The sequence below is a fragment of the Carcharodon carcharias genome, chromosome 3 (genome assembly GCF_017639515.1).
Source record: "Carcharodon carcharias isolate sCarCar2 chromosome 3, sCarCar2.pri, whole genome shotgun sequence".
NCBI classification, from domain to species: Eukaryota; Metazoa; Chordata; class Chondrichthyes; order Lamniformes; family Lamnidae; genus Carcharodon; species Carcharodon carcharias.
In genome coordinates, this window is record NC_054469.1 from 83,014,636 (window position 1) to 83,040,385 (window position 25,750).

The 25,750-nt window shown below is 45.6% G+C and overlaps 1 protein-coding gene across 2 annotated transcripts in view; it reads left to right on the plus strand.

Moving 5' to 3' along the window:
* The window catches only part of hacl1 (2-hydroxyacyl-CoA lyase 1), a 118,162-nt gene that overhangs the window by 80,291 nt on the left and 12,121 nt on the right, over positions 1–25,750 (plus strand). For both annotated transcript variants that reach the window (XM_041184291.1, XM_041184292.1), the window contains one exon: positions 12,334–12,441. In XM_041184291.1, the coding sequence (XP_041040225.1) occupies positions 12,334–12,441 (108 nt within the window). The remainder of the gene's footprint in view (positions 1–12,333; positions 12,442–25,750) is intronic.

A 25,750-nucleotide genomic window follows, 5' to 3' on the forward strand; every position in this document is an offset into this window, starting at 1 on the left:
AGCGCTGCAAAGGGGGACGTCTTGCCTGAGGGAGACGTGAAAGATGTTGAAGGGGATGGATCTGACGGATATCAGTCAGCCACATGAAGAGACAGACATGCCCATGACAATCTGATAGTCACCAGATTCCAGGTAGAGGAATGTACCAGCACATTCTCACAATTGATTGTTTATTCTCGCCTTTGCTGCCTGGAAGGTCCCAGCACCTTTTTGCTCACAGATAATTTCTTTTGAAAGGTCCATGTTTTCATAGAGAATAAGGAAATATCAGTAGTCACTGTCTGCCTTGATGTTGGGCTGCTCACTTATATTTAGCCAGGAATGCATTCCTGTTCCCCTGACACCTGTTCCCAAAGTGGGGCCAACCATTCAGATTACTGTTTCAGGCATAACCAGACGGATGACTCAGCAGGGAGCAGCAGCATGAGAGCACCATATGTCCACTCACCATCACTCCTCAATGCAGATTGATGAAGCATGATCTTGCTACTTCACCCCTCAGTCGCCACTCACACATCATTAAGCCAGAATGATGGCTTCTGGCTTAATGACAACTTGATCTGCAGTTAAATTTCACAGTTTCTTTGTAGTGTCCTCACTGAGTGTGTATTACCTGGACTATGGGTTGACTCAGGACCCTGGAAGTGTCAAAAGCCTTAAAAGTCTCTTCCTAGATGGCCTTTGCACTAGGGCAGATCGTGAGCATCATTTTGGAAACACCAGCCATGGTCAAATTGTTTCCTCCAGTTTCCTTAGCGAGCTGGCTATGCATCACATAGTCCTCGAAACAGTACAACACACAAGCCTGTTCTTGTCTCTCTCTGCTAAATCACTAGAAAGACCTGTCATGCAATGGTTTCCAACTTGATTTACTATCCCTTTACCCAAGGACTATTGACACTCTTGATAAGGAGGAGAGCAGGTTCAACAACTCTCCATGTGAGGTCTGGCAATAGCTTCAGCCAGATGCACACACACCTCCTGAATCTTACATTCGAACCCCTCTTACAGTCAAAGCTAATGTGTCCATTGTATCCTTACTTGCCTTGTTCAGCTGCATGGTCGCTGAAAATGACAAATTACCAAGGATGTATATTCAGATTGAATATGCCCACCACATCTTCCTCCAGGCAGTTATGGTAGCCTATACGTTTTGATTGTTACGAATACAGTGCCTCAATGATGAACCTTGGGGCACATGTAGCTGATTTAAGTTATCACAGGTAATCATGCCATCCACAAACAACTGACATCGGTACAGTAAATGCAATGACCGCATTGTACACATTTCCCAAGACCACAGCATGGTTAACAGTGAAAATTGGTTACAAGGAATTGGTTGCCAGGCAGCACACTGACAAATGATGGCCATTGCTTAATGTTGCACATGTGCCATTATAGACTACTCACTCTGGTGATAATGTGGGAGAACTGAATCAATAGAAGTTCCTGATCGGACTCAATTGGGGGCCAATGTTCTGGAGTCTTAACTGACCATGAAACTTTGAAGGAACTGTTAGAAAAATTGAATCCATGAGAGTTGCAATTTCAGTACACACTTACAAATGTGAAAACTATATACAATGAGTGTACACCAGTGCCACCTGTGTGCATTCAATACTTAACTTTTCTAATTCTATTGCCATGTCTAGGTGCAGCCCTGACATCCACAGCTGAGGTGGAGGCAGCCTGCTGACTCCTGTGGCCTGTTTACTAAGTTGACTTTGGCGGGCGTCCTCTGTTGACTCGAGGCCTTGAGGGCTTTGGCCTGCTAGGGGTCTCCTGCGCAGGTGCAGGTGCACCGTTCCTGGTCTGACCTGCTGGAGGCTATGGGGTCACTGTTAGAGGAGAAGTGGAGTGCCAGAGTACTCTTGGAGCATCCTGGATTCTGCCTGATGTTCCCCTGCCTGTTTCTGCATCTTCAAGAGGTCTCTTTGGGCCTAGTCCAGAGGCTTGTCATCTGATTCAGACTCAGCAGGGGCCTGGACTCCAGCCGTCTTCTTAGTGTCAGAGACCTCAGGTGTCACTGTCTCCGCCAGCTGTGGACCTGTGTCTGTGAGGTGTTCAGCAGATTGTGACCCCAACCCTAGTCTAGAACTAGGACCCACCAAGGTGGGTGTATCTGCGGTGGTGGAGGGTACAGGTGAATGCTGGTGCTTGCTCTGAGGATACTGAGGCTCTGTCCTCAGAGATGGGCTGGGCGTTGGGGCTGTAGCGTGTCCAAGTTGGTGTTCCCCCCCTCGCCTTTTTCTTGCCGGTACCTGGAATAGGGAGAGGAGAGATGTTGTGAATGATGAAGCAGCTCATACATTAAAGATCATTCACAATCAATACCTGCATGTTGGAGATGGGGACTGGATGCATCCTCACTGGCATGTTGGAGGAGGCTGATCTCATCTTTTGTGCAGACATGGTCATGCTCCTCTCCCCCACGATCTGCAGCCTGCTCCTCAAAGCTATTGAGGAGATGAAGTTCAGGAGTTCCGCCATCAGACTTGGCGCGCTTGTGTTTGTTCTGTGCAAATTTTGTCCTCCAGAAAAACAGAAAGATTGCTTGTGAGGCCAGTGGGTGAATGGGCAGTTCAGAAGCATGCATGCCTATTGTTGCTGCTAAGCCAACCCCAGTAAGTGATTAGGAAGCTGTTTGTTCTGGAACTAATATGAGATGGAGAGCTTAAAGTGGCTGGCACACGTTCAATGCTGATGTCCCATTTGCTGATCGTGTGTGACATCCCTGAGCACTGTGGCCCTTAGGCTGCCTGATTCCCTTATGAGAGTGAGAGTTTCCAGTGAGTAGACAGTGCACTCACCTGGCGGAGCACAGCAGATCATTCATCCTTTTCCTACACTGCACGCCGTTTCTTCTTTGGACCCCACAGGTGCTAACCACCCTGGCGACTTCTGATCCGGCCGCAGTGGTCAGATGGGAGGGCCTCCTGCTCCCATTCTAAGGAAACAGCACCTCCAGCCTTTCCTGGACGGCCTGGAGTGGAATCTCCAGTGAGGTGTTGCTGAACCAGGGGGCCGAAGGTTGCTTTCTTCTCTCAGACATTTCTCTCGCCGAGTGATCCGGAGCGATGAGTGAACGGCTGTTTGGGTGCCCTTTTCGCCGAGTCCCTCATAGCTGCATGGTTAATGAGCTGAGCAGCAGAAGATCGCATGTGTTCAGCCATCTCGCTGCCCAGCAGAAATCACTCTGACTTCCCTACCCACCACAACCTAGACTTCAGAGCAAAGATTCTGTTCACCTTTGGGGGAGGTGAGGCATCCTTTTGGATTATTAATAGTAAACATGTTTGTGTATAAACTGTCAATGGATTTAACTCTGCCGGGCTTTAAATTTAAAAAAAATTATAATAAAAACAGCCTAGAGTTGAAAAAAAAATCAGTGCTTGATATTTCATCCTGTCTGTTGACTTAAGCCTGAGGGTGTTTATTATAGGATTTGTGTTGCAATGAATCATTTTACAAATTAACATTATCACAGTGAAGTGGCTGTTAAGTGAGCAGTTTGATTGACAGCTCCAAGTGGTTATGGAATAGAAATGTTTGTTTTCAGAAGAGATTAGTTGAAGGAATTTCTATGCATTGAATGTTTTTGCATCAATGAGTTTTTAAAATAGTGACGTCATCAATAGACGCAGAACTTTATTTTACGTCAGCATATTCCTGCAGTTTGCCCATGTTGGATACTAGGTGAGTTGGCATGGAGGAGTTAAGGGAAATGGGTGGTTTGGCATGAGTTGGCACTAAGTTAGAATAGGGGCTTTATAGGGCCATAAGGATGTGTGGGGCATAGGGGGCATGGGGGCTATGGCAGGGTAGGTGAAGGGCATTGGTTGGCATAAGGTGCATGAGGGGCCAGGGGTGTGGGTAGAGGGGAATGGGATGGCATGTGGGAGATGGTGGTTGAGTGATAATTTCGCTGGACTAGTGATCCAGAGGCCCAGCCAAATACTTTGGGGACATGGGTTCAAAGCCCACCATGGCAGCTGGTGAAATTTAAATTCAATTAATAAAAAAAAATCTGGAATATAAAGCTAGTCTCTGTAATGGTGACCGTGAAACTGTCATCGATTGTTGTAAAAATCCATCTACTTCACTAATGTCCTTTAGGGAAGCAAATCTGCCATCCTTACCTGGTCTGGTTTATGTGTGACACCAGACCCACAGCAATGTGGTGACTCTTAACTGCCATCTGAAATGGCCTAGCACACAGTTCAAGGGCAATTTGGGATGGGCAACAAATGCTGGCCTTTCCAGCAATACCCACATCCCTTGAAAGAATAAAGAAAAGAATAAAGAGGATGTGAAGAGTCACAGGGGAAGTGGGTAGAGGAGCATGGGTTGGCATAGGCGATATAAGGGCCCATGGGGGATGAGTGGGGGGGCATGAGATATCATGGGTTGGCTTGGATGGGGCATGAGGGCTGTTTTTTGTTTTAACCTTCTGCCCAGCACCCCTCAGCACCTGGTGGCCTCCGCACCCGCTCCAGGGAATGACAGGCCCAACTTCAAATCCAGCACACACTGCGCACCCCTCCACCCCACCCCCCCCCCCCCCGGATCGAGAATCAGAACTGTGGGACGCCACTTTTAAAGGTCAGGTTCACAGAACCAGCAATTCTCCCGACTTTACGCACTCACCCCAGGAGCAAAAACCTGGGCCTTAATGTTGAGAGGACCATTTGAACATATGCCCCTTTCTTTCCCCCCAATCCCTGCCAGAATAGAGCAGCAGAAAGAGCTGCCCAATGAAACTATAAGTGCCTGTACATAGCGTTAAATGAAAATTTGGCTGTTATCATAATGTGCCGACCGTTTGGAGAAGAGTTGATCGGGTATTGTGCGAACAATACCACTGGAGAACAATGAATCCTGTTTCCTACTTTTTGCCTTATTTCTTCTTCCCCTTAGATTTGGATGCTGAGGCCTTGCCCACCTTGCCAAACTAGCTGGGATCAACTACCTCAGGAGGAACCAGGAACTGAGTTGAAATCTTAACACATTTACCCACTGTGTCGCATGTAGTTTTTGAATTTTTTTTTAAAGATTTGGTTAATTGATTATTCTCTCTTTTTAAAAAAAATCTGTTCTGTTAATGTAATGCGCACTAAACAGTTGTGCCAGCCACAGGTTCTGAATCACCAGTGATAGTATTAAAAATTTTATTCGGATTATCCTTCCATTCGTGGAAATTTTGCAGAAAATAATTCCATGTCAAACTTCAATCAAAAATTGTATACATCAGATTTTCATTGGCAAAGCTTGCAGATGGTTGGATGATGGGGGTGGAACATTTAATATTGATGAAAAATGGCATCATGATGGCGAATATATTTTTAGGTTTCTGAATATGTGCAATCCATCTTCAGAAAAGTCTTTGCCTATCTCATTGTAAATGATTAGGAGTGTAGGCCCTCAGGCATGCATGAGTAACAGCTGCGGTCGTGAAGGTTAATTGCTTTCTAAAATTATATCTTGTCACACCGTTTGAAAGGGAATTCCCTTACATTAGAAAGAGAAGCTGGCAGTGAGGGAATTGAGAGAAAAGCATGATACACAAAATGGTGGAAGGAAGGCTAGAAGGGCTGAATTTTCCTGGCCCTGTGAAGAAAGGGTTGGAAATGTTTGGGGGTGGGGGGTGGGGGGGCAAATGAGGTGTGCCGACCAGGAAAATGGGGAGGAGCTTGACTGGGACATTCTCACCTTCAGGAGCTTTCCAGAGATGGGCTGGGACCTGGGGTTTATCTGCCCACTCCATGAAGACGGGCAGCCAATTAAGGCACCACTTAGGCTATTTTGCAATGGCACCAGTGTTTTCCTTTCCTCCTGGTAAGTGCAGAGCCTGACAGCTCTCTAGAAGGCCTCCCTGCAGCAGGCTGGGGTCCATCATCACCTTCTTTAAATCCCCGCCTTCCAGAACCACGGTAATCTTTGGGCCACAGCTACGGCCACAGGGCATCTTGTGGAGGGCTCCCCCTCCACAATGATGTCCTGGCAGCTGTGGCCGTATTTAATTTTAACAATTTAAGAAGCCATCAGGTGGCACCTCCATTTTGAGGTTCCCTTGCTGTCTCATACCAATATGAGCAACACCCAACTCTTCTGGTAAATGTGCAGGCTGCCTACAGCCTTAGGCGTTCTGATTGGCTCTTCTGCCTGTGCAGCCTCCCCCCACCCCATCAACTGTAATTGTACAGGGCTCCCAGAGGCAGCTTGTTAATTGGCTGCATCCGGGAAGGACGCGCAGGCAGGCTTGATTTCGACACCATTCGGGTCAGGATCCCTGTATGATTCTGACATCAGAGTTCCCACACCTATTCAAAAGTTCAATCTCTTAATGCAGTTACAAAAATGTTAATAGTCACCTTTAGCAGCCTCAACATTCCTTGAGGAAAACAGTGTACAATATGTGCTTAGAGGGGAGAAAGCTTTAAGGTTACATGTTTAGATTAAGAATGTGCAAACTGAAGATCTCATAGCCCTATCGAAACAAGAGCTCGGAAGTTCTTCCACTGTCCAACTTAACCCTCAACCATCATTTAAAACAGATGATCTGATAATTTGTTTAATTTCTGTGCGCAAATTTGCAATAATAAGCTTCAAATGTAGGATTTTGACTGTAAAGCACTTTAGAAAGTCCTAAGGTCATATAAGTGCAAGTTGCTTTCTTTTAAAGGAGTGTTTCCAATGGAAGATGTGTATTCCTAGTGTAAACTGCCACAATCCTCTGCCTTGCATGTATCTAACGAGGATTGGAGAACGATCCTCAGAGCAATCTACAATTTCCTTCCTTTAACAATCCATCCAGCCCTTGTGATTCATCCACTTTCAAGTGGATGTCAATTCCTCCAGTACTCATCTCTCCCTTATTATACTTTTCTTATTCATTCATGGGATGTGGGTATCACTGGCTTGGCCAGCATTTATTGCCCATCTCTAATTGCCCTTGTTCAGAGGGCATTTAAGAGTCAACCACATTGCTCTGGGTCTGGAGTCACATGTAGACCAGACCAGGCGGGTTTTTACAACAATTGACAATGGTTTCATGGTCATCATTAGGTGACATCTGTGGTGTGGGATTTGAACCTGGGTCCTCAGAGCATTACCCAGGGTCTCTGGGTTACTAAACCAGTTACAATACCACTGCCTTCCTAATGTTCCCTAGTATCTAATATTTCATACTCCTCTTTAATTGTCTACATCATCCCTCTCCTTAGTGAAGGCAGAGACAAAGTATGCCATTGAGAACCCTGCCCACATCTCCAACATCAACGCATAAGTTACCACGTAAATCTCTGATAGGCACTACCTTTCCTTAGCTATTCTCTTGCTCTTAATGTACTGATAAGGCATTTTTGGGTTTTCTTTGACTTTACCTGCCAATATTTTTTCATATCCTCTCTTTGCTCTCCTAATTTCCTTTTTTACTTCACCCATGTACTTTCTATACTCCTCTAGGCTTTCTACAGCATTAAGCTATTTGTGACTGTCATAAAATTTCTTTTTGTGCTTTATCTTACCTTGTATGCTTCTGGAAAACCAGGGGGCTCTAGATTTGGCAGTCCCACACTTTTCCTTTGTGGGAACATGTCTACACTGTGCCTGTAGAATCTCGCTTTTGAATACCTCCCACTGATTTGACCCTTTTATTAGCTGTATCCAGTCTGCTCTTGCCAGGTCACCTCTCAGCTTTGTAAAAATTGTCTTCTCCCAGTTTAGAACTTTTACTCCTATTTTATCTGTGTCCTTTTCCATAATGACGCTATTATGGTCACTGTCTCCTCTTCTACTTTGTCCACTTGCCCAGCTTCATTTCCTAAGACTGGATCTAGTATTGTGCCCCCTCTTATTGGGCTTGTTATGTGCTGGCTAAAAAAAAGTTCTCTTGAATGTAGTTCAAGAATTTTGTGCCCTCTGTGCCTTTCACAATGTTCTTATCCCAATTGATATTAGGGTAGTTGAAGTCTCCAACTATTACTGCCCTATTTTGCACTCAGAAATTTGCCTATATATTTGCTCTCCTAATTCCCTTCCACTTCTTGGGAGTCTAGAGTACACTGCTAAAAGTGTGGCTGCCCCTATCTTTATTTCTGAGCTCAACCCTATAGCCGATTTGATGCTTCATTTAGTATATCATTCCCTCCTCACAGCTGTAATTGATTCTTTAACCATTAATGCTATACCCCACCTTTTTGTTTAATCCCCCCTCTCTCCTGCCTGAAAACTCTGGGCAGAATTTTGCTCTCGAATGGTGGGTGGGCCCCACTGGCTTGGCGGCAAGCGGACAGCCGACCCCCGCCACCAAAACGGGGCCCGCCGCCATTTAAGTGGGTAGGCCAGTTAAGGCCCACCCAGCGGCCTGCTCGACAGGAAGCGCTATGCGTTTCCTGTTCCAGGCGGGGGAGGGATTCCCCATCTGTCAAAGTGCACTCTTTCATGCATGCGCGCGAAAGAGCGCACTACTCCCTGAGGCAAAGTCCTGTCTCAGGGAGAATACTGACAGCGGAAAAAACTTTAAAAATAGAAACATTAAAAAATTATTAACACGTCCCCCACATGTGACAATGTCGCATGAGATGGGACATGTTAATAAAGAACACATAAACTTTATTAATTTTTTACAAATCAGACATGAAACTTCATCTCACCAGTGGATGAGGTTTCATGTATTATCAGGAGCCTGCTGGGGCCCCTGGCCTGCCCACCAGCCTTAAGGTTGGCCGGGCAGGTCTTTAATTACTTTAACTAGCCTGTCAATGGCCTCAATTGGCCATTGACAGGTCGGTGGGCGGACAACTGATTTTGCTGTCCACTTGCCTTCCTAAAAATTTAAATGGACCGGGATGACACCAGGGATTCCTCCCGACGTCATACCGTGTCATTTTCCCTCGGTGACCGGGCCCCGCCCCCAAATTGCCGAGGGGAAAATCCTGGCCTCTATATCCAAGGATGTTGACCTGACATTTTTGCCCCTCTTTAAGCCAAGTTTCCATTATAGTGATGATATCATGGTGCCATGTATCTGTCTATGTTCTCAGCTCATCGTATTTTTTTGCTATACTCCTTGTGTTGACATACATACCTTTTAGCACTGCCAAATTCCTGTGCTACGCTTTCAACCTGTGCCTCACCTGTCTTTCAGTGTCATCCACTAATTTTCCATCTCCCATTCCATGCTTTGAACTTGCCCTCAGATTCCCATGTCCACCACCCAGCCAATCTAGTTTAAACCTCCCCCAGATCTCTGTGTCTTGCACACGTGTTTGTTCAATCTTTGTCCGATAAAATTAACACTAGGCGAGGCGATGTTAGGTTTGATTCATAAACCACCGTATTCCATAGGATGGCAAAATCTACAGAGCACAGAGTATGATTAGAGGCACTTGGGACAATCAGTAGAATGTCTGTTTGCACACTGGCCTACTCTAGTGGGTTGTCAAACTCCAGATAAGAACACAATGGCCAGGAATTCCCCCTCGGCGATTTGTGGGTGGGGCCCGGTCGCCGAGGGGAAAATGACGTGGGGTGACATAGGGAGGTATCGCCGACGTCATCCCGGGCCATTTAAACTTTTAGGAAGGCGGGCAGACAGTGAAATCAGCCAATTGAGGCCATTGACAGGCTATTTAAAGTAATTAAAGACCTGCCCGGCCAACCTTGAGGTTGGCGGGCAGGCCAGGAGCCCCAGCAGGCTCCAGATTATTGATGAAACTTCATCCACTGGCAGGATGAAGTTTCATGTCTGATTTGTAAAAAATTAATAAAGTTTATGTGTTTTTTATTAACATGTCCCATCTCGTGTGACATTGTCACATGAGGGGGACATGTTAATAATTTTTTAATGCTTCTATTTTTCAAGATTTTTCCGCTGTCACTATTCTCCCTGAGACAGGACTTTGCCTCAGGGAGAAGTGTGTTCTTTCGCGCACATGCACGAAAGAGTGCACTTTGACAGATGGGGTATCCCTCCCCCACCCGGAACAGGAAGCGCTTCAGGGATGCCGCTGGGCGGGCCTTAATTGGTCCGCCCACTTAAAATGGCGGAGAGCCCCGTTTCAGTGGCAGGGGTCGGCTGTCCACCCACCACTGAGCCGGTGGGGCTCGCACGCCATCCGAGGGCAAAATTCTACCCAATCTCTCTGTATTTTATCCTACTGCCCAGGACAACAGGGGTTTGACTCCTTTGTTGCCACCTGCTGGATTTTGACTCCTTCATTGGAATGTGTTAGCCTAATATCAGTTTTGGGAAAATGTTTGAAGCTATTCTTAAAGATGTTGTTGCAAGACAGACTTAAAAAAATTCAAGACAATCAGGTAGAGGCAGCATTGGTTTTATGAAAGGGAAATTATGTCTAACCTATATATTGGAGTCCTTTGAAGTAGTCAGGTGCCGTGGATAAAGGGGAAACCGGTGGATGTACATTACTTAGATTTCCAGAAGGCATTTGATAAAGTGCCACATCAAAGGTTATTGCGGAAAATAAAAGCTTGTGTTGTAGAGGGTAACAAATTGGCATAGATAGAATATTGGCTGGCTAACAGAAAACAGAGGGCAGGCATAAATAGGTCTTTTTCTGGTTGGCAGGATATGACAAGTTGTGTGCCACAGGGATCAATGCTGGGGCTTCAACTTTTCACAATTTATATAAATGACTTGGATGAAGGAACTAAAGGTATGGTTGCTAAATTTGCTGGTGACATGAAGGTGGGTAGGAAAGTAAGTTCGGCAGAGGACATAAGGTGGCTGCAAAGTGACATAGATAGGTTAAGTGAGTGGGCAAAGATCTGGCAAATGAAGTATAATATGGGCGATTGTGAAATTGTTCATTTTGGCAGGAAGAATGAAAAAGAAGCTTATTATCTAAATGGTGAGAGATTGCTGTTCTCTGAGACTCAGAGGGATCTGGGTGTCCTAGTGCATGAATCACAAAATGCTAGTATGCAGGTACAGCAAGTTATTAGGAAAGCTGATAGAATGTTATCATGTATTGTGAAGGGAATTGATTACAAAAGTAGGGAGATTATGCTCCAGTTGTACGGGGTGCTGGTGAGACCACATCTGTGTACAGTACTGGTCTCCTTATTTAAGGAAAGATGTAAATGCGTTAGAAGCAGTTCAGAGAAGGTTTACTAGACTAATACCAGGAATGGGCAGGTTGTCTTCTGAGGAAAGGCTGGACAGGTTAGGCTTGTATCCACTGGAATTTAAAAGAGTAAGAGGAGGCTTGATTGAAACCTTAAAGTTCCTGGGGGTCTTGACAGAGTGGATGTCGAGAGGATGTTTCCTCTTGTGGGAGAATCTAGAATTAGGGGTTGTGGTTTAAAAATAAAGGGTCGCTCATTTAAGATAGAGATGAGGAGAAATTTTTCTCTGAGATTAATGAGCCTTTGAAACTCTTCCTCAAAAGGCGGTGGAAGCAGTCTTTCAATATTCTTAAGGCAGAGCTAGATAGATCCTTGATTAACAAGGGGGTGAAAGATCATCGGGGGTAAGCAGGAATGTGGGGTTGAGATTACAATCAGATCAGCCCTGATCTTACTGAATGGCGGAGCAGGCTCAAGGGGCCGAGTGGCCTACTCCTGCTCCTAATTTGTATGTTCGTATGATTTTCCAATCTCATAACCTTAATAATGTTTTCAGCACCATGGTGCTAGGCATCCAATCTTTAGATTAGAAACATTTACCATAGTGATTAATTTGGATCAATTTTGTCAATCCCCTTCCTATGAGCATAGGAATAGGATTAGTCCATTGATCCCCGAGCTGTACCTCAACTCCATTTCCCTGACTTTTCTCCATATCCTTTAATACAGTCCCTAATGTCTAACAGAAAATCTATTGCTCTTAGCCTTTGAAATTTTAATTAACCCAGTATCCACAGCTTTTTCATTACAGATTTCTGCAACCCTTTTTGTGGAGCAAGTGCCTCCTGATTTCACTTGTAAATAGCCTAGCTCTAATTTTAACATATTGCCCTCTTGTTCTGAGTTACACCACCTGAGGAAATAATTTATCTGTATCATTGCTATTAAGCTCCTGATCCTTGTAAATATCTCAATTGGATCACAATTTAACCCTCTAAACTTGAGCGAATACAAGCTATTTTTATGCAACCTGCCCTCATCATTTAACTCTTTAAGCCCCGGTGTCATCCTGGCAAATCTGCACTGCACCTATTCCAAGGCTTATCTTGAAAATTTGAATCAAGTCCACTGAAATTTCCCTTTCTTAACGTTGTACTTTCATGGTTTACAATTACAGAGCTGGTTTGGAATATCTTACATATAAATATAATGCACTAGTAAGCTTTAACATTTTTTTTTTAGGTACAGTTTGCCAATAGTGGTCATTGTAGTAAACAATAATGGAATTTACAGTGGACTGGATGAGGATACTTGGAAAGAGATGTCAAAATTGGGAGAGACTGCAATTGTGTAAGTAAAGAAGCTTTTGAGGGTTAATAAATTTCTTATTGCACACAATAAAACTAACATTCAAGGACTTCCTTTTGCAAGCTTAGAACTATGTTTGCAGCTGATTAAATTTCTGCCAATCTACACAGCTGGCTGCAGTACAACAAAGCCAACTGCAAACGCATGCCTTAATTGCCAAGTCTGTCGAGGTTAATGAAACTGAGGTGCATCTGCTTGCTAATACTGATTGTTAAATAATAGATTTCTTAACTCAGTTAGAGTTCAGAAGTGAGAGTTAACACACTCACTGGTGTGTTGTTAACATTGGAACCTGATTAGGTTTGTTCAGTTTCCCCTTTACAATTTTTGGGGTAGGTGATGGTGGGTTGGAAAGAAGGTGTTCTTTATTCATCACTTTATTATCCAAGCAGAATTTTTTCATTTATTAATGTTCTCATTTTGTTCTTAAACTTTTTAAATGTAGATTCCTGTATTCAAAGTTTATGTCCGATTGTACTTATAGTATCTATACATATTTTGTATTACTAGAGTGTTGTACTTGCCCCCAAATACATTTCTCCTATTTTCCAAAAAGTGCATTGATGAGGCACTTTACGAAGAAAAGATCAATTAAAAATCAATAGACTGATTTGTTTTGTACAATATATGAGCAAGCAGAGTAACAATTACTATGGATATCAACTTAATTCATAATGGTTCCTTGAACATAGAAGATAACAAAGCACATCACACTCCCGCTATGAACAGATTAGGTACTCTTATCAAGCTGGTATTCTCCTTGAATCTTGTTGGCATTATGTTTGAGATTAATTATTTCACCAATTGAGAGCAATTTTATTGGAACTTTAAATTTTACAAACACCAGACAGGAACCATGGGGCTTCAGAACGTTGCCTGGTAGAAGAAGGTGGCAAGCAAGCGGGAGCGCAGTGCTGGCTTCAGCCGGCATGCCATGGAGAGTAGAAGCACGGGCACTGGCAAACAAAGGCAAGGGGAGAGAGAAGGTGCCAACACTGTGGGAAAGTGCTGCCAGAGTGCCATCTGGGCATTGGCACTGAAGCACAAGAAAAGGGGGAGGGGGGATGTTGGGGTGGGTCTTGTGGCATTTGCATAAAAATATGAGGCAGGCCACCTGCAATGGGGCCTCATTCATCCAGACTACGGGGCCCCTGTTGAGGAGGAAGAGGAACAACAGAGAGGGAGAGAGGTCCAGCCACAGGCTGCAGGAGATCAGCAACCTCAGGGCCAACAGGAGAGCCTGACTTGGGGTTTGGACACAGGGCAAGGGGGCAGAGGGGCACGCGATCAGCCTCCTGAGAGTAGAAGGGGCTACCCTCCAGAGGGTGTCTATCGTCAAAGGCTCAACTACCTATAAATGTCCAAGCAACACTCTCTCCGAACTCAGGACCTCCCCAGGGAGACCATCACTGATCTCTGTGCTGCGCTGCTGGACGAGCTGAGATCCACAGGAGGTGGTAGCCCTCCAATACTTGGATCTTCTCAGGGATCTATTGGAGATCTTTTTCTTTATTCGTTCACGGGATGTGGGCTTCGCTGGCTAGGCCACCATTTATTGTCCATCCCTAATTGCCCTTGGGAAGGCAGTGGTGAGCTGCCTTCTTGAACCTCTGCAGTCCATGTGGTATAGATACACCCACAGTGCTGTTAGGAAGGGAGTTCCAGGATTCTGACCCAGCGACAGTGAAGGAATGGCGATATATTTCCAAGTCAGAATGGTGAGTGACTTGGAGGGGAACTTCCAGGTGGTGGTGTTCCCATGTGTCTGCTCCAATTATCCTTCTAGATTGTAGTGGTCGAGGGTTTGGAAGGTGCTGTCTAAGGAGTTTTGGTGAATTCCTGCAGTACATCTTGTAGATGGCACATACTGCTGCTACTGTGAGTCGGTGGTGGAGAAAGTGAATGTTTGTGGATGTGGTGCAAATCAAGCAGGCTGCTTTGGCCTGTATGGTGAATGTTATTGGAGCTGCACTCATCCATGCGAGTGGAGAGTGTTCCATTACACTCCTGACCTGTGCCTTGTAGATGGCGGACAGGCTTTGGGGAGGCAGGAGGTGAGTTACTCACCAAAGGATTCCTAGCCTCTGACTTGCTTTTGTAGCCACAGAATATATATGGCTAGTCCAGTTCAGTTTTTGGTCAATGGTAATCCCCAGGATGTTGATAGTGAAGGATTCAGCGATGGTAATGCCATTGAATGTCAAGGGGCAATGGTTAGATTCTCTTGTTGGAGATGGTCATTGCCTGGCACTTGTGTGGCCCGAACATTACTTGCCACTTGTCAGCCCAAGCCTGGATATTGTCAAGGTCTTGCTGCAGTTGGACATGGACTGCTTCAGTATCTGAGGAGTCGCGAATGGTGCTGAACATTGTGCAATCATCGGCGAACATCCCCAATCCTGACCTATGATAGAAGGAAGGTCATTGATGAAGCAGCTGAAGATGGATGGGCCTTGGACACTATCCTGAGGAGCTACTGTGGTGATGTCCTGGAATTGAGATGATTGACCTCTAACAATCAAAACCATCTTCCTTTATGCTCGGTATGACTCCAACCAGTGGAGAGTTTTCCCCCTGATTCCCATTGACTCCAGTTTTGCTAAGGCACCTTGATGCCACATTCTGTCATATGCTGCTTAGATGTCAAGGGCAGTCACTCTCACCTCACCTGGGAGTTCAGCTCTTTTGTTCATGTTTGAATGAAAGCTGTAATGAGGTCAGGAGCTGAGTGGCCCTGGCGGAACCCAACTGTGCATTAGTGAGCAGGATATTGCTCAGCAAGTGCCACTTGATAGCACTGTTGATGACCCCTTCCATCACTTTACTGATGATGGAGAGTAGACTAATGGGGCAGTAATTGGCTGGGTTGTATTTGTCCTGCTTTTTGTTACAGGACATATCTGGGCAATTTTCCACTTTGCTGAGTCGATGTCAAGTATTGTAGCTGGAACAGCTTGGCTAGTGGTGCTGCAAGTTCTGAAGCACAAGTCTTCAGTGCTATTACTGGAATATTATCAGGGCCCATCGTCTTTGCACTATCCAGTGCCTTCAGCTGTTTCTTGATATCACGAGAGTAAATCGAATTAGCTGAAGACTGGCAGCTGTGATGCTGGGGACCCCTGGAGGAGTCCGAGATGGATCATCCAATTGGCACTCCTGGCTGAAGATTATTGCAAATATCTTTTGCACTGATGTGCTGGGCTCCCCCATGATTGAGGAGGGGGTATTTGTGGAGCCTCCTCCTCTAGTGAGTTGTTTAATAGTCCACCTCCATTCACGACTGGATCTGTCAGGACTTCAGAGCTTGGATCTGATCCGTTGGTTGTGGAATCACTTAGTTCTGTCTATCACTTGCTGCTTATGCCGTTTGGCACGCAGGTAATCCTGTGTTATAGCTTCACCAGGTTGACACCTCATTTTTAGGTTTGCCTGGTGCTGCTCCTGGCATGTCCTCCTTCAACCTTCAATGAACCAGGGTTGAACCCCTGGCTTGTTGTAATTGTAGACTGTGGGATATGCCAGGCCATAAGGTTACAAATTGTGATCGAGTACAATTCTGCTGCTGATGTTGGCCCACAGTGCCTCATAGATATCCAGTCTTGAGTTGCTAGATCTGTTCAAAATATATCCCATTTAGCATGGTGATAGTGCCACACAACACGATGGAGGGTATCCTCAATGTGAAGGTGGGACTTTGTCTCCACAAGGTTGGGCAGTGGTCACTCCTACCGATACGGTCACGGACAGATGCATCCGCAGCAGGCAGGTTGGTGAGAATGAGGTCAAGTATGTTTTTCCCTCGTTGGTGCACTCACCACCTGTCACAGACCCAGTCTAACAGTTATGTCCTATAGGATTCGGCCAGCTCGGTCTCTGGTGGTGCTGCCAAGCCACTCTTAGTGATGGGCATTGAAATTCGTCACCCAGAGTGCATTGTGTGCCATTGCCCCCCTCTGTGCTTCCTCCAAGTGGTGTTCAACATGGAGGAGCTCTGATTCATCAGCTGAGTGGGGATGGTGTGTGGTAATCAGCAGGAGCTTTTCTTGTCCATGTTTGGCCTGATGCCATGAGACTTCATGGGGTCCAGACTCGATGTTGAGGACTCCCAGGGCAACTCCCTCCCAATTGTATATCACTGTGCTGCCAGCTCTGTTGGGACAGAACATACCCAGGGATGGTGATGGTGGAGTCTGGGAACATTATCTGTAAGGTATGATTCCGTGAGGGTGACTATGTCAGGCTGTTGCTTGACTAGTCTGTGAGACAGCTCTCCCACTTTTGGCACTAGACCCCAGATGTTAGTAAGGAGGACTTTGCAGGGTTGACAGGGCTGCGATTGTTGTCGTTTCCGGTGCCTAGTGCGATGCTGGGTGGTCTGTCCAGTTTCATTCCTTTTTTGTGTCATTGTACAACTGAGTGGCTTGCTAGGCCATTTCAGAGGGCATTTAAGAGTCAACCACATTGCTGTGGGTCTGGAGTCACACGTGGGCCAGACCAGGTAAGGACGACAGATTTCCTTAGTGAATCAGATGGGATTTTACAACAATTGACAATGGTTTTGTGGTCATCATCGGACTTTTAGTTCCAGATTTTTATTGAATTCAAATTCCACCATCTGTCGCAGCAGGATTCAAACCCTCTCCCCAGAGGTCTTTGGATTACTAGTCAATTACTGGATTACTAGAACACAATTTTCCACATTGCCAGGTAGATACCAGTGTTGTAGCTGTACTGGAACAGCTTGGCTTGGTGTGTAGCAAGTTCTGGAGCACAAGTTTTCACTACTATTGCCAGAATATTGTCAGGGCCAGTAGCCTTTGCAGTATCCAGTGCCTTCAGCCACTCCAGTGCCACACAACATGATAGAGGGTATCCTTAGTGTGAAGACGGGACTTGGTCTCCACAAGGACTGTGCGGTGGTCACTGCTACCAATACTGTCATGGACAGATTCATCTGCGGCAGGCATTTTGGAGAGGATGAGGTCAAATAGGTTTTTTCTTCTTGTTGGTTCCCTCACCACCTGCCACAGACCCAGTCTATCAGCTGTGTCATTTAGCACTCTGGCAGCTTGGTCTGTAGTGGTGCTACTGAGCCACTTTTGATGATTGGCATGGAAGTCCCCACCCAGACTACATTCTGCACCCTTACCACCCTCAGTGCTTCCCCCAAGTGGTGTTCAACATGGAAGGGTATTGATTCATCAGCTGCGGGGGTGCGGTATATAGTGTCATGTACTCTGTGGTACATCAGTGATGTGACCGATGCCCTCTTCAAGAGGGCTGGCAAGTAAGTGCATTTCCCCACTGATCTGATGACAGCCATTGCGTTCAGGGTGGCCACTGGATGTTTGGGAGTGCTGAAAGTCATCAACTCTACACATGTAGCCATCAAGGCCAACCAACTGTTTTCATCAACAGGAAGGACCCAATGTACAACTGGCTGGTGACCATCACAGAAGAACCCTTCAGGCGCGTGCACAGTTCCTGGGAATCAGCCACGACACTTACATACTTAACAGTTCCAAGTTTTCTGGTATTTGCCCACCTTCAGAGAAGCATGCTTGTAGACAAGATGTACCCACTGAGGACATGACTACTAACACCTGTGAGGAACCCATGTGCAGATGCAGAACAGAGGTACAACACCTGTCATGGGGCAATCAGAGTGACCGCTGAGCAGGCCATAGGCCTTCTGAAGGTCTTGATCGATCTGGTGGCGCCCTTCAGTATGCTGCAGTGAGGGTCTCGTGTATTGTGGTGGTCTGCTGAGTACTGGTGTTGCAGAGGCGGGAGGTGTTGAACAATGAAGATCTTGAGGATGGCAATACCTCTTCCAACAATGAGGATGTGGAGGAGGCTCCTGCCCAGGTAATGCAAGATGAAGGGCTCTAGGGACCACAAATTGCAAGGCGCAATGAGATACGCACAAAGGAAACTCAGGAAAACAATCATACTGTTGGATCCATACCAATAAATCCTTACTTTAATGCAGTACTGCTTTCACCTCCATCATTCACAATTCCATTACCCAGTGCCCATTTACACATGACATGGGCAAGGCTAAAGCGTTAACCGCCAACAGTATGCTTCCATGGTCCCTCTCAAGCAGCCCCTTCAGTGAACCAGGATATAACTGAAGTCCAAGGAGGCAGCAAGGAATAGAATGAGATGTATTGCCAACACATTAATCCTTTATTTAAAGCAACAAGAAACACGAGATTCACAATTTGATACTCTATTCACCCGTGAGCTCCATGTGCTCTTCTTAAATTTCTTAGGTGTCTTCCAATATGGTGCTCCCCGTGCACTGTCACCTGAGATGGGGGCAGGCTGCCTTTTGTGCTGTCTCGTGGGGACTCACGAGTGTGTCCTGCATGCGGTCACTCTTGAGGTTCCTTGTGTGGGTCAACAAAGACAGATGGATTCCTCTTACTGAAATGCAGCTATGCCTCTGACAGGATAAGTTGCTACTTGATCCCCTTGCCACCGACTCAGTGGTCACTCCCTCCCCACCAAACCCACCCTCTTGTGTTGCCAAATGCAAATCCCAAAAAGAAAGGGTATGCAGTACTCACCTTGTCAGAGCGAATGAGGTCATAGATGTGCTTGTGGCACTGGATCCAGTTTCTGGGAGTGACCCCATGTCTGCTGACCTAATCTGTGATTTCTGTCCAGAATTGCTCGGTCAGGCAGACTAGTCTCCTCCTCCTGTCCTTGGGGAAGAGGACCTTCTACCTGGCCTGTGTCTGGCGGAGATCCTGTTGGGAGGCATTGCTGAACTGTAGGGCCACATGAAGTCTTCCTTCTGCCATTCTGGCTGCTGCTTTCCTTCCTCTCTCAAGCTTTCCATTACATTCAGTGCTGGCAGCCCTTTAATTATGGCACTAGCACCAGCCATGATATGACCTGACTCTGCCTCTGCTGACTTCCTGCTCATCTTTGCTCCCTCAGTGATTGGCCCTTGTGTCTCCTGACTGCTAATTGGCTGGCCCCTGGAAGTTCACGCACGGCTGGCCGATCTCCATTTCAAGTGGAAGTCTCCCCTGCAGCCTAGCCTCAAAATTCAGCCCAGTGCGTTTCTTTCTTAGCTGTACAGCGAATCAGGTGTTTGATCTCCGACCTGCCTTTCCCCCACCTCCTGTGTGCTTGGAGATTGGCTAATTGAGTTACCTGTTCTTGGAGCGAATTTGTGTAGCCAATCTCTGGTGAGTTCCAAGAGGTTCCGTCCATCCCAACATGCCACGTGTGATTGTTTACCAGAAGGAATTGGAAATAACAACCTTTCTTAGGTCTCAAACTGATATGGATAACAGTTTTGAGAGCTGGCCTATCTCTTACAGGAGAACTCATTAACCTACATTGGACAGTTCATTAACATACGCTGGAGGGCTCATTAAGGCACATTAGAGAGCTTATTAACATATCTAGTCCCCCATTGTCTCAGTAGCTTCAGCCATTCCTCTCTGACATGATTGAAACTTGTGCTGGAACTTTCAGAATTAATCTTGCATCTGGCTTCAAATCAAAATATATTGTCACTTAAGCTAACTAGTCTCAAATCCTGAAACATGACACATTTTCTATGTCTAAAGTGTTATAAATTATACAATTGTGGAAATAATGGCTACTGTGATTTTGGGTTTCAGTTTCCAAAAATGATTTATTCATGCTTTAATTATACCACCATATTATTTTTCTTTTAATGAAAGCATAATAGTATTTTGAGAAGCAGAATGATGTCTTAAAAATATTTCTGCAGTGATGTTATCATGTCTGCTGGACTGACGTTCCCACTGTCTAACCAGTACTAAAGGTGCAGCTTCATTTCCTAAGACCCAGTGCAGATCTTCTGTGGTATTGCTCCTGGTGAATTGCACGATACGTTGGGAGCAGAGTGCTGTTCAGCTGAGTTCAGGATGCCAGAGCGTGGCTCGCAGCTACCCGCCAGTCTAAGCAGGAGCCGCAGTCCATTTCAAAAGCCAAAGTATGTGTAGAGCGGGTGGGCCACGGGTGGCAGAAAAGCAGGCAGGAGCACACAGGTTCCACACTGAAATAAGATCAGTGCGTAGGGACGGTCTGTTCTTGAGAGGTTGAGGGGGCAGTGGGGTCACTTTTTACATGTTAAATCTTTGCCCCTCCCTATTTCTGCAAGCTTCTTCAACTCTCCAACAAATCAAGAACTTCGGCCTCTTGTGCACCCCCGCTCCCTTTGCCCCGCCATTGTGGCCATGCGTCCAGCTGTCTAGGTCCCATTCTCTAGAACTCCCTCCATAAATCACTCCATGTCCCTCTCCTCCTTTCAAGTCTGCCCTAAAACTCAGCCCTCTGACAAAGCTTCTACTCATTCCTTGTCAGATCTCCATGGTTTTTTTGTTTGTTTGTGTTGTGAAGTGCTTTAGGGTGTTTTTAACCCATTCACTCAATTGTTATGAAAGAATCCAATTTTGGTCAATCAGAATGACAGTATACAGAAAGACACAATTTTCCAGTGAGTACCACAAGAGCTGGAGCTGACGCCACAAGAGCAGCAGGTGTTGGAGAATAGTGACACTACACTATTGAAGGATTTCACATTGCTTGTTAATAGGAGAACAAGACCCTTCATTGTTAGTGTCAGCTTTGGTTCAACCATTTGTTTAGAAAACAAAGATTTGAAGTCAATGACCTCTTTTGCTCTGGGACATCAGTGGGTATTTGTACAACCAGTTTTACTAAACGATCGGCCAAGACATTGAATGTTAGATTTTCATTCAGAGGGTATAAATCCCAGTTCTGTTTATTAGTATAATTTGTTTTTAGGAGATGCAGTATGTTCTTTGCCTAGCTGTTAGATGAAGTGGCCTTTTGATAATGAAGCTATTATTCCAAGTCACTAACATTGCAGTAGTTGCTCGTTTCTCTTCTCTCCACTGGCAGCTGAGCTATCCATGGCTTCCCTAATGTTCCCTAATAAGTAAATCATCTTAAACAAAAACAGAATTACCTGGAAAAACTCAGCAGGTCTGGCAGCATCGGCGGAGAAGAAAAGAGTTGACGTTTCGAGTCCTAATGACCCTTCGACAGAACTTGAGTTCGAGTCCAAGAAAGAGTTGAAATATAAGCTGGTTTAAGGTGTGTGGGGGGGTGGGGGGGACGGAGAGAGAGAGAGAGAGAGAGAGAGAGAGAGAAGTGGAGGGGGGGGTGTGGTTGTAGGGACAAACAAGCAGTGATAGAAGCAGATCATCAAAAGATGTCAACAACAATAGAACAAAAGAACACATAGGTGTTAAAGTTGGTGATATTATCTAAACGAATGTGCTAATTAAAAATGGATGGTAGGGCACTCAAGGTATAGCTCTAGTGGGGTTGGGGAGAGCATAAAAGATTTTAAGATATTTAAAAATAATGGAAATAGGTGGGAAAACAAAAATCTATATAATTTATTGGAAAAAAAAGGAAGGGGGAAATAGAAAGGGGGTGGGGATGGGGGAGGGAGCTCACGACCTAAAGTTGTTGAATTCAATATTCAGTCCGGAAGGCTGTAAAGTGCCTAGTCGGAAGATGAGGTGTTGTTCCTCCAGTTTGCGTTGGGCTTCACTGGAACAATGCAGCAAGCCAAGGACAGACATGTGGGCAAGAGAGCAGGGTGGAGTGTTAAAATGGCAAGCGACAGGGAGGTTTGGGTCATTCTTGCGGACAGACCGCAGGTGTTCTGCAAAGCGGTCGCCCAGTTTACGTTTGGTCTCTCCAATGTAGAGGAGACCACATTGGGAGCAACGAATGCAGTAGACTAAGTTGGGGGAAATGCAAGTGAAATGCTGCTTCACTTGAAAGAAGTGTTTGGGCCCTTGGACGGTGAGGAGAGAGGAAGTGAAGGGGCAGGTGTTGCATCTTTTGCGTGGGCATGGGGTGGTGCCATAGGAGGGGGTTGAGGAGTAGGGGGTGATGGAGGAGTGGACCAGGGTGTCCCGGAGGGAGCGATCCCTACGGAATGCCAATAGGGGGGTGGTGAAGGGAAGATGTGTTTGGTGGTGGCATCATGCTGGAGTTGGCGGAAATGGCAGAGGATGATCCTTTGAATGTGGAGGCTGGTGGGGTGATAAGTGAGGACAAGGGGGACCCTATCATGTTTTTGGGAGGGAGGAGAAGGCGTGAGGGCGGATGCGCGGGAGATGGGCCGGACATGGTTGAGGGCCCTGTCAACGACCGTGGGTGGAAAACCTCGGTTAAGGAAGAAGGAGGACATGTCAGAGGAACTGTTTTTGAAGGTGGCACCATCGGAACAGATGCGACGGAGGCGAAGGAACTGAGAGAATGGGATGGAGTCCTTACAGGAAGCGGGGTGGGAGGAGCTGTAGTCGAGGTAGCTGTGGGAGTCGGTGGGTTTGTAATGGATATTGGTGGACAGTCTATCACCAGAGATTGAGACAGAGAGGTCAAGGAAGGGAAGGGAAGTGTCAGAGATGGACCATGTGAAAATGATGGAGGGGTGGAGATTGGAAGCAAAATTAATAAATTTTTCCAAGTCCCGACGAGAGCATGAAGCGGCACCGAAGTAATCATCGATGCACCGGAGAAAGAGTTGTGGAAGGGGGCCGGAGTAGGACTGGAACAAGGAATGTTCCACATACCCCATAAAGAGACAGGCATAGCTGGGGCCCATGCGGGTACCCATAGCCACACCTTTTATTTGGAGGAAGTGAGAGGAGTTGAAGGAGAAATTGTTCAGCGTGAGAACAAGTTCAGCCAGACGGAGGAGAGTAGTGGTGGATGGGGATTGTTCAGGCCTCTGTTCGAGGAAGAAGCTAAGGGCCCTCAGACCATCCTGGTGGGGGATGGAGGTGTAGAGGGATCTAGTTACCTTACTAGTATTTTGCTTTGGTAACAATTTTATCCACTTTATAAATAATTTTCTGATATTTTGGGTTGAATGTTTTGTACTCCACATCCCCTGGGATGATGGTATGATGTTTTACCTCAAATGGTGAGTTAACAGCTGATTTTTAATGGCTGCTCATTAAAATCAGTTATTCTCCATCTGGTTGGGCTCTATTCAAATGCAGATCTTTGCATGGAGTGGTGATTTTAGACACCATCACCTGTTTATGATGCATTGTGACAGTGACCAAGCCTCTTTTCTCTTAAGGCTCTCCCTTCAGCAGCATGGAGCTAATTTTACAAGAGAGAAATGATAATCCATGTGTTGCCCTGCTACTGTATGTGGTGAAAATGAAACCTAGATAGAAATTTATGTTCATAGATAACATGCTTAGATGGAGTTCGCATTATAATGATGACAAAAGTATCATATTCATATTTCTGTTGGACTACCATAAATGGGAAATTTGGAAATGCATGGAGAGCAAAACTATATTTCATTTTTCTTGTGCATACCTTAAAAGTTCAATGTTGGCAAGATCTCTTCAGATGTTTCTTACTTGAAGATGTAAGATTAAAAGGAGAGAGTAAGGCTGTGGGATTAATTTTGAATAGCTCTAGCAAAGAATTGGCAGTGGGTCAAATGACTATTTTGTGCTATAACCTTCAATAGTTTCTTGCCTTCATTCTTTTACTTCTTCAAAATACTCAATCAGATTGGTAAGTTATAATTTCTTTTCCGGAAACTGTGTTGGGTGTCCTTGATACAGCCTCCTCTGTCTAAGTGGTTATATAATGCATGCCTAATTATTCCTTTGAACATCTTGCCTATTATTGATGTCAAACTAATGGGCTTATATTAACCAGGTTCTGCCATAATCCCTTTTTAAAAATTGGCAATATGTTAGCTTTTAACCGGTCTGAGGAAAGGCTCTGATTCCAGTGAGCCAGTAAAGATAAAGGCAGTGGATTCACCTAGCTCCTATCTTATTTCCTTAAGGTCCTTTAGATGCATATCACCAGTGACAGCAATCTGATTTATTTAAAAGTTCCTTCTTCCTTCTAAAACAATGTCCTCATCTATTTAACATTAACAATTTTATTAACAGAACCATGCTCTCAGTTGTGCAGGAGAAGACAAAGGAACAGGAGTAGCCCATTCGGCCTGTTGAACCTGCTCTGACATTCAATTAGATCATGGCTGATCTAACTCAATGGTCTAGCTCAATGCCACTTTCCTGCACTATCTCCATATCCCTTGATGCCATTAGTCTCCAGAAATCTATCGTTTTCTATCTTGAACATGTTCAACGATTGAGCTTCCACAGCCCTCTGCAGTAAAGAATTCCAAAGATTCGCCACTCTGACTGCTTTATCTCAAGAGTGTTATGACTGCTGGAATTCATAAGATGGTTATGTTTTAAACTGTCTCATTTAACTCAAGGTAGATTGGAATCGGTTGGAGAGGGGGATGTGACCTGCTATGAAATCTGCCCTAAGACTCGCCCATGTTACTTCATACTGAATCTGCCTGGAGACAAACCCATGTGACCTGCTTGTATGGAGGTGGAAACTCAGATTGAAGCTTATTCAAAGTAAGGTGCAATGTTTAACACCTTGACACAAAGGAGAAGTCTTGCTGCTGTCCGGAATCTCCGATTCTCAGACCCAATCAAACCAAGAAATTTGGGGGAAGAAGACTCAACGACAGGTACTGCTGTGCCAAGCAGGAAAAAAAGATTGATTTTAGGTTAACCCCCAAGCAGAGCGCTGATGGTGACAGATTCTCGATCTGAAGAAATGATGCTTGTTAAGAGGTGAAGACCACAGAATCACTAGAGGGTTCTTCTTCTCCTCTTCTTCTTAGGTAGTCTCTCAGGATCGAAGATGAATTGCTTCCACTCCAGTTCAGTGGGTTTTGAGGTGGCTGATAATGTGCGATCTGCAGACTCTGCCACATGCAGGATAGGTGGTGCTGGAACGGTTGGGTAGATGAGTTGTTTGGATGTTTGTGCACTCCCTCCAATGCCTTGACTTTACCTCTGCACATTCCCAGCGAAGCCTCTCCATGTGTCCAGTGCCTTCGCAAATGACCCTTCTCCATTTTGATTGGTCATAAGCCAAGCTCCCCTATGAGTCAGTATTTTTGGCCTTCACAGGGATGCCCTGAGGACATCCCTAAAGTGTTTCCCCTGCCCTATACTGTGAGTCTCCTGCTGTGACCGAGTTCCGAGTAGAGCACTGGGAGCCTGCTGTCAGGCGTACACACATGTCTGACCCAGCAGAGCTGATTTTGAGTGATTCTGAATTCTGAAACATGGCGGAAATACATTCCTGACACAGTTGCACAACATCATATCCCTCACCTGGGAAGAAGAACGCATGCCAGGAGATGTCAGGGACGCACTGATCATGACTATATTCAAGAAGGGAG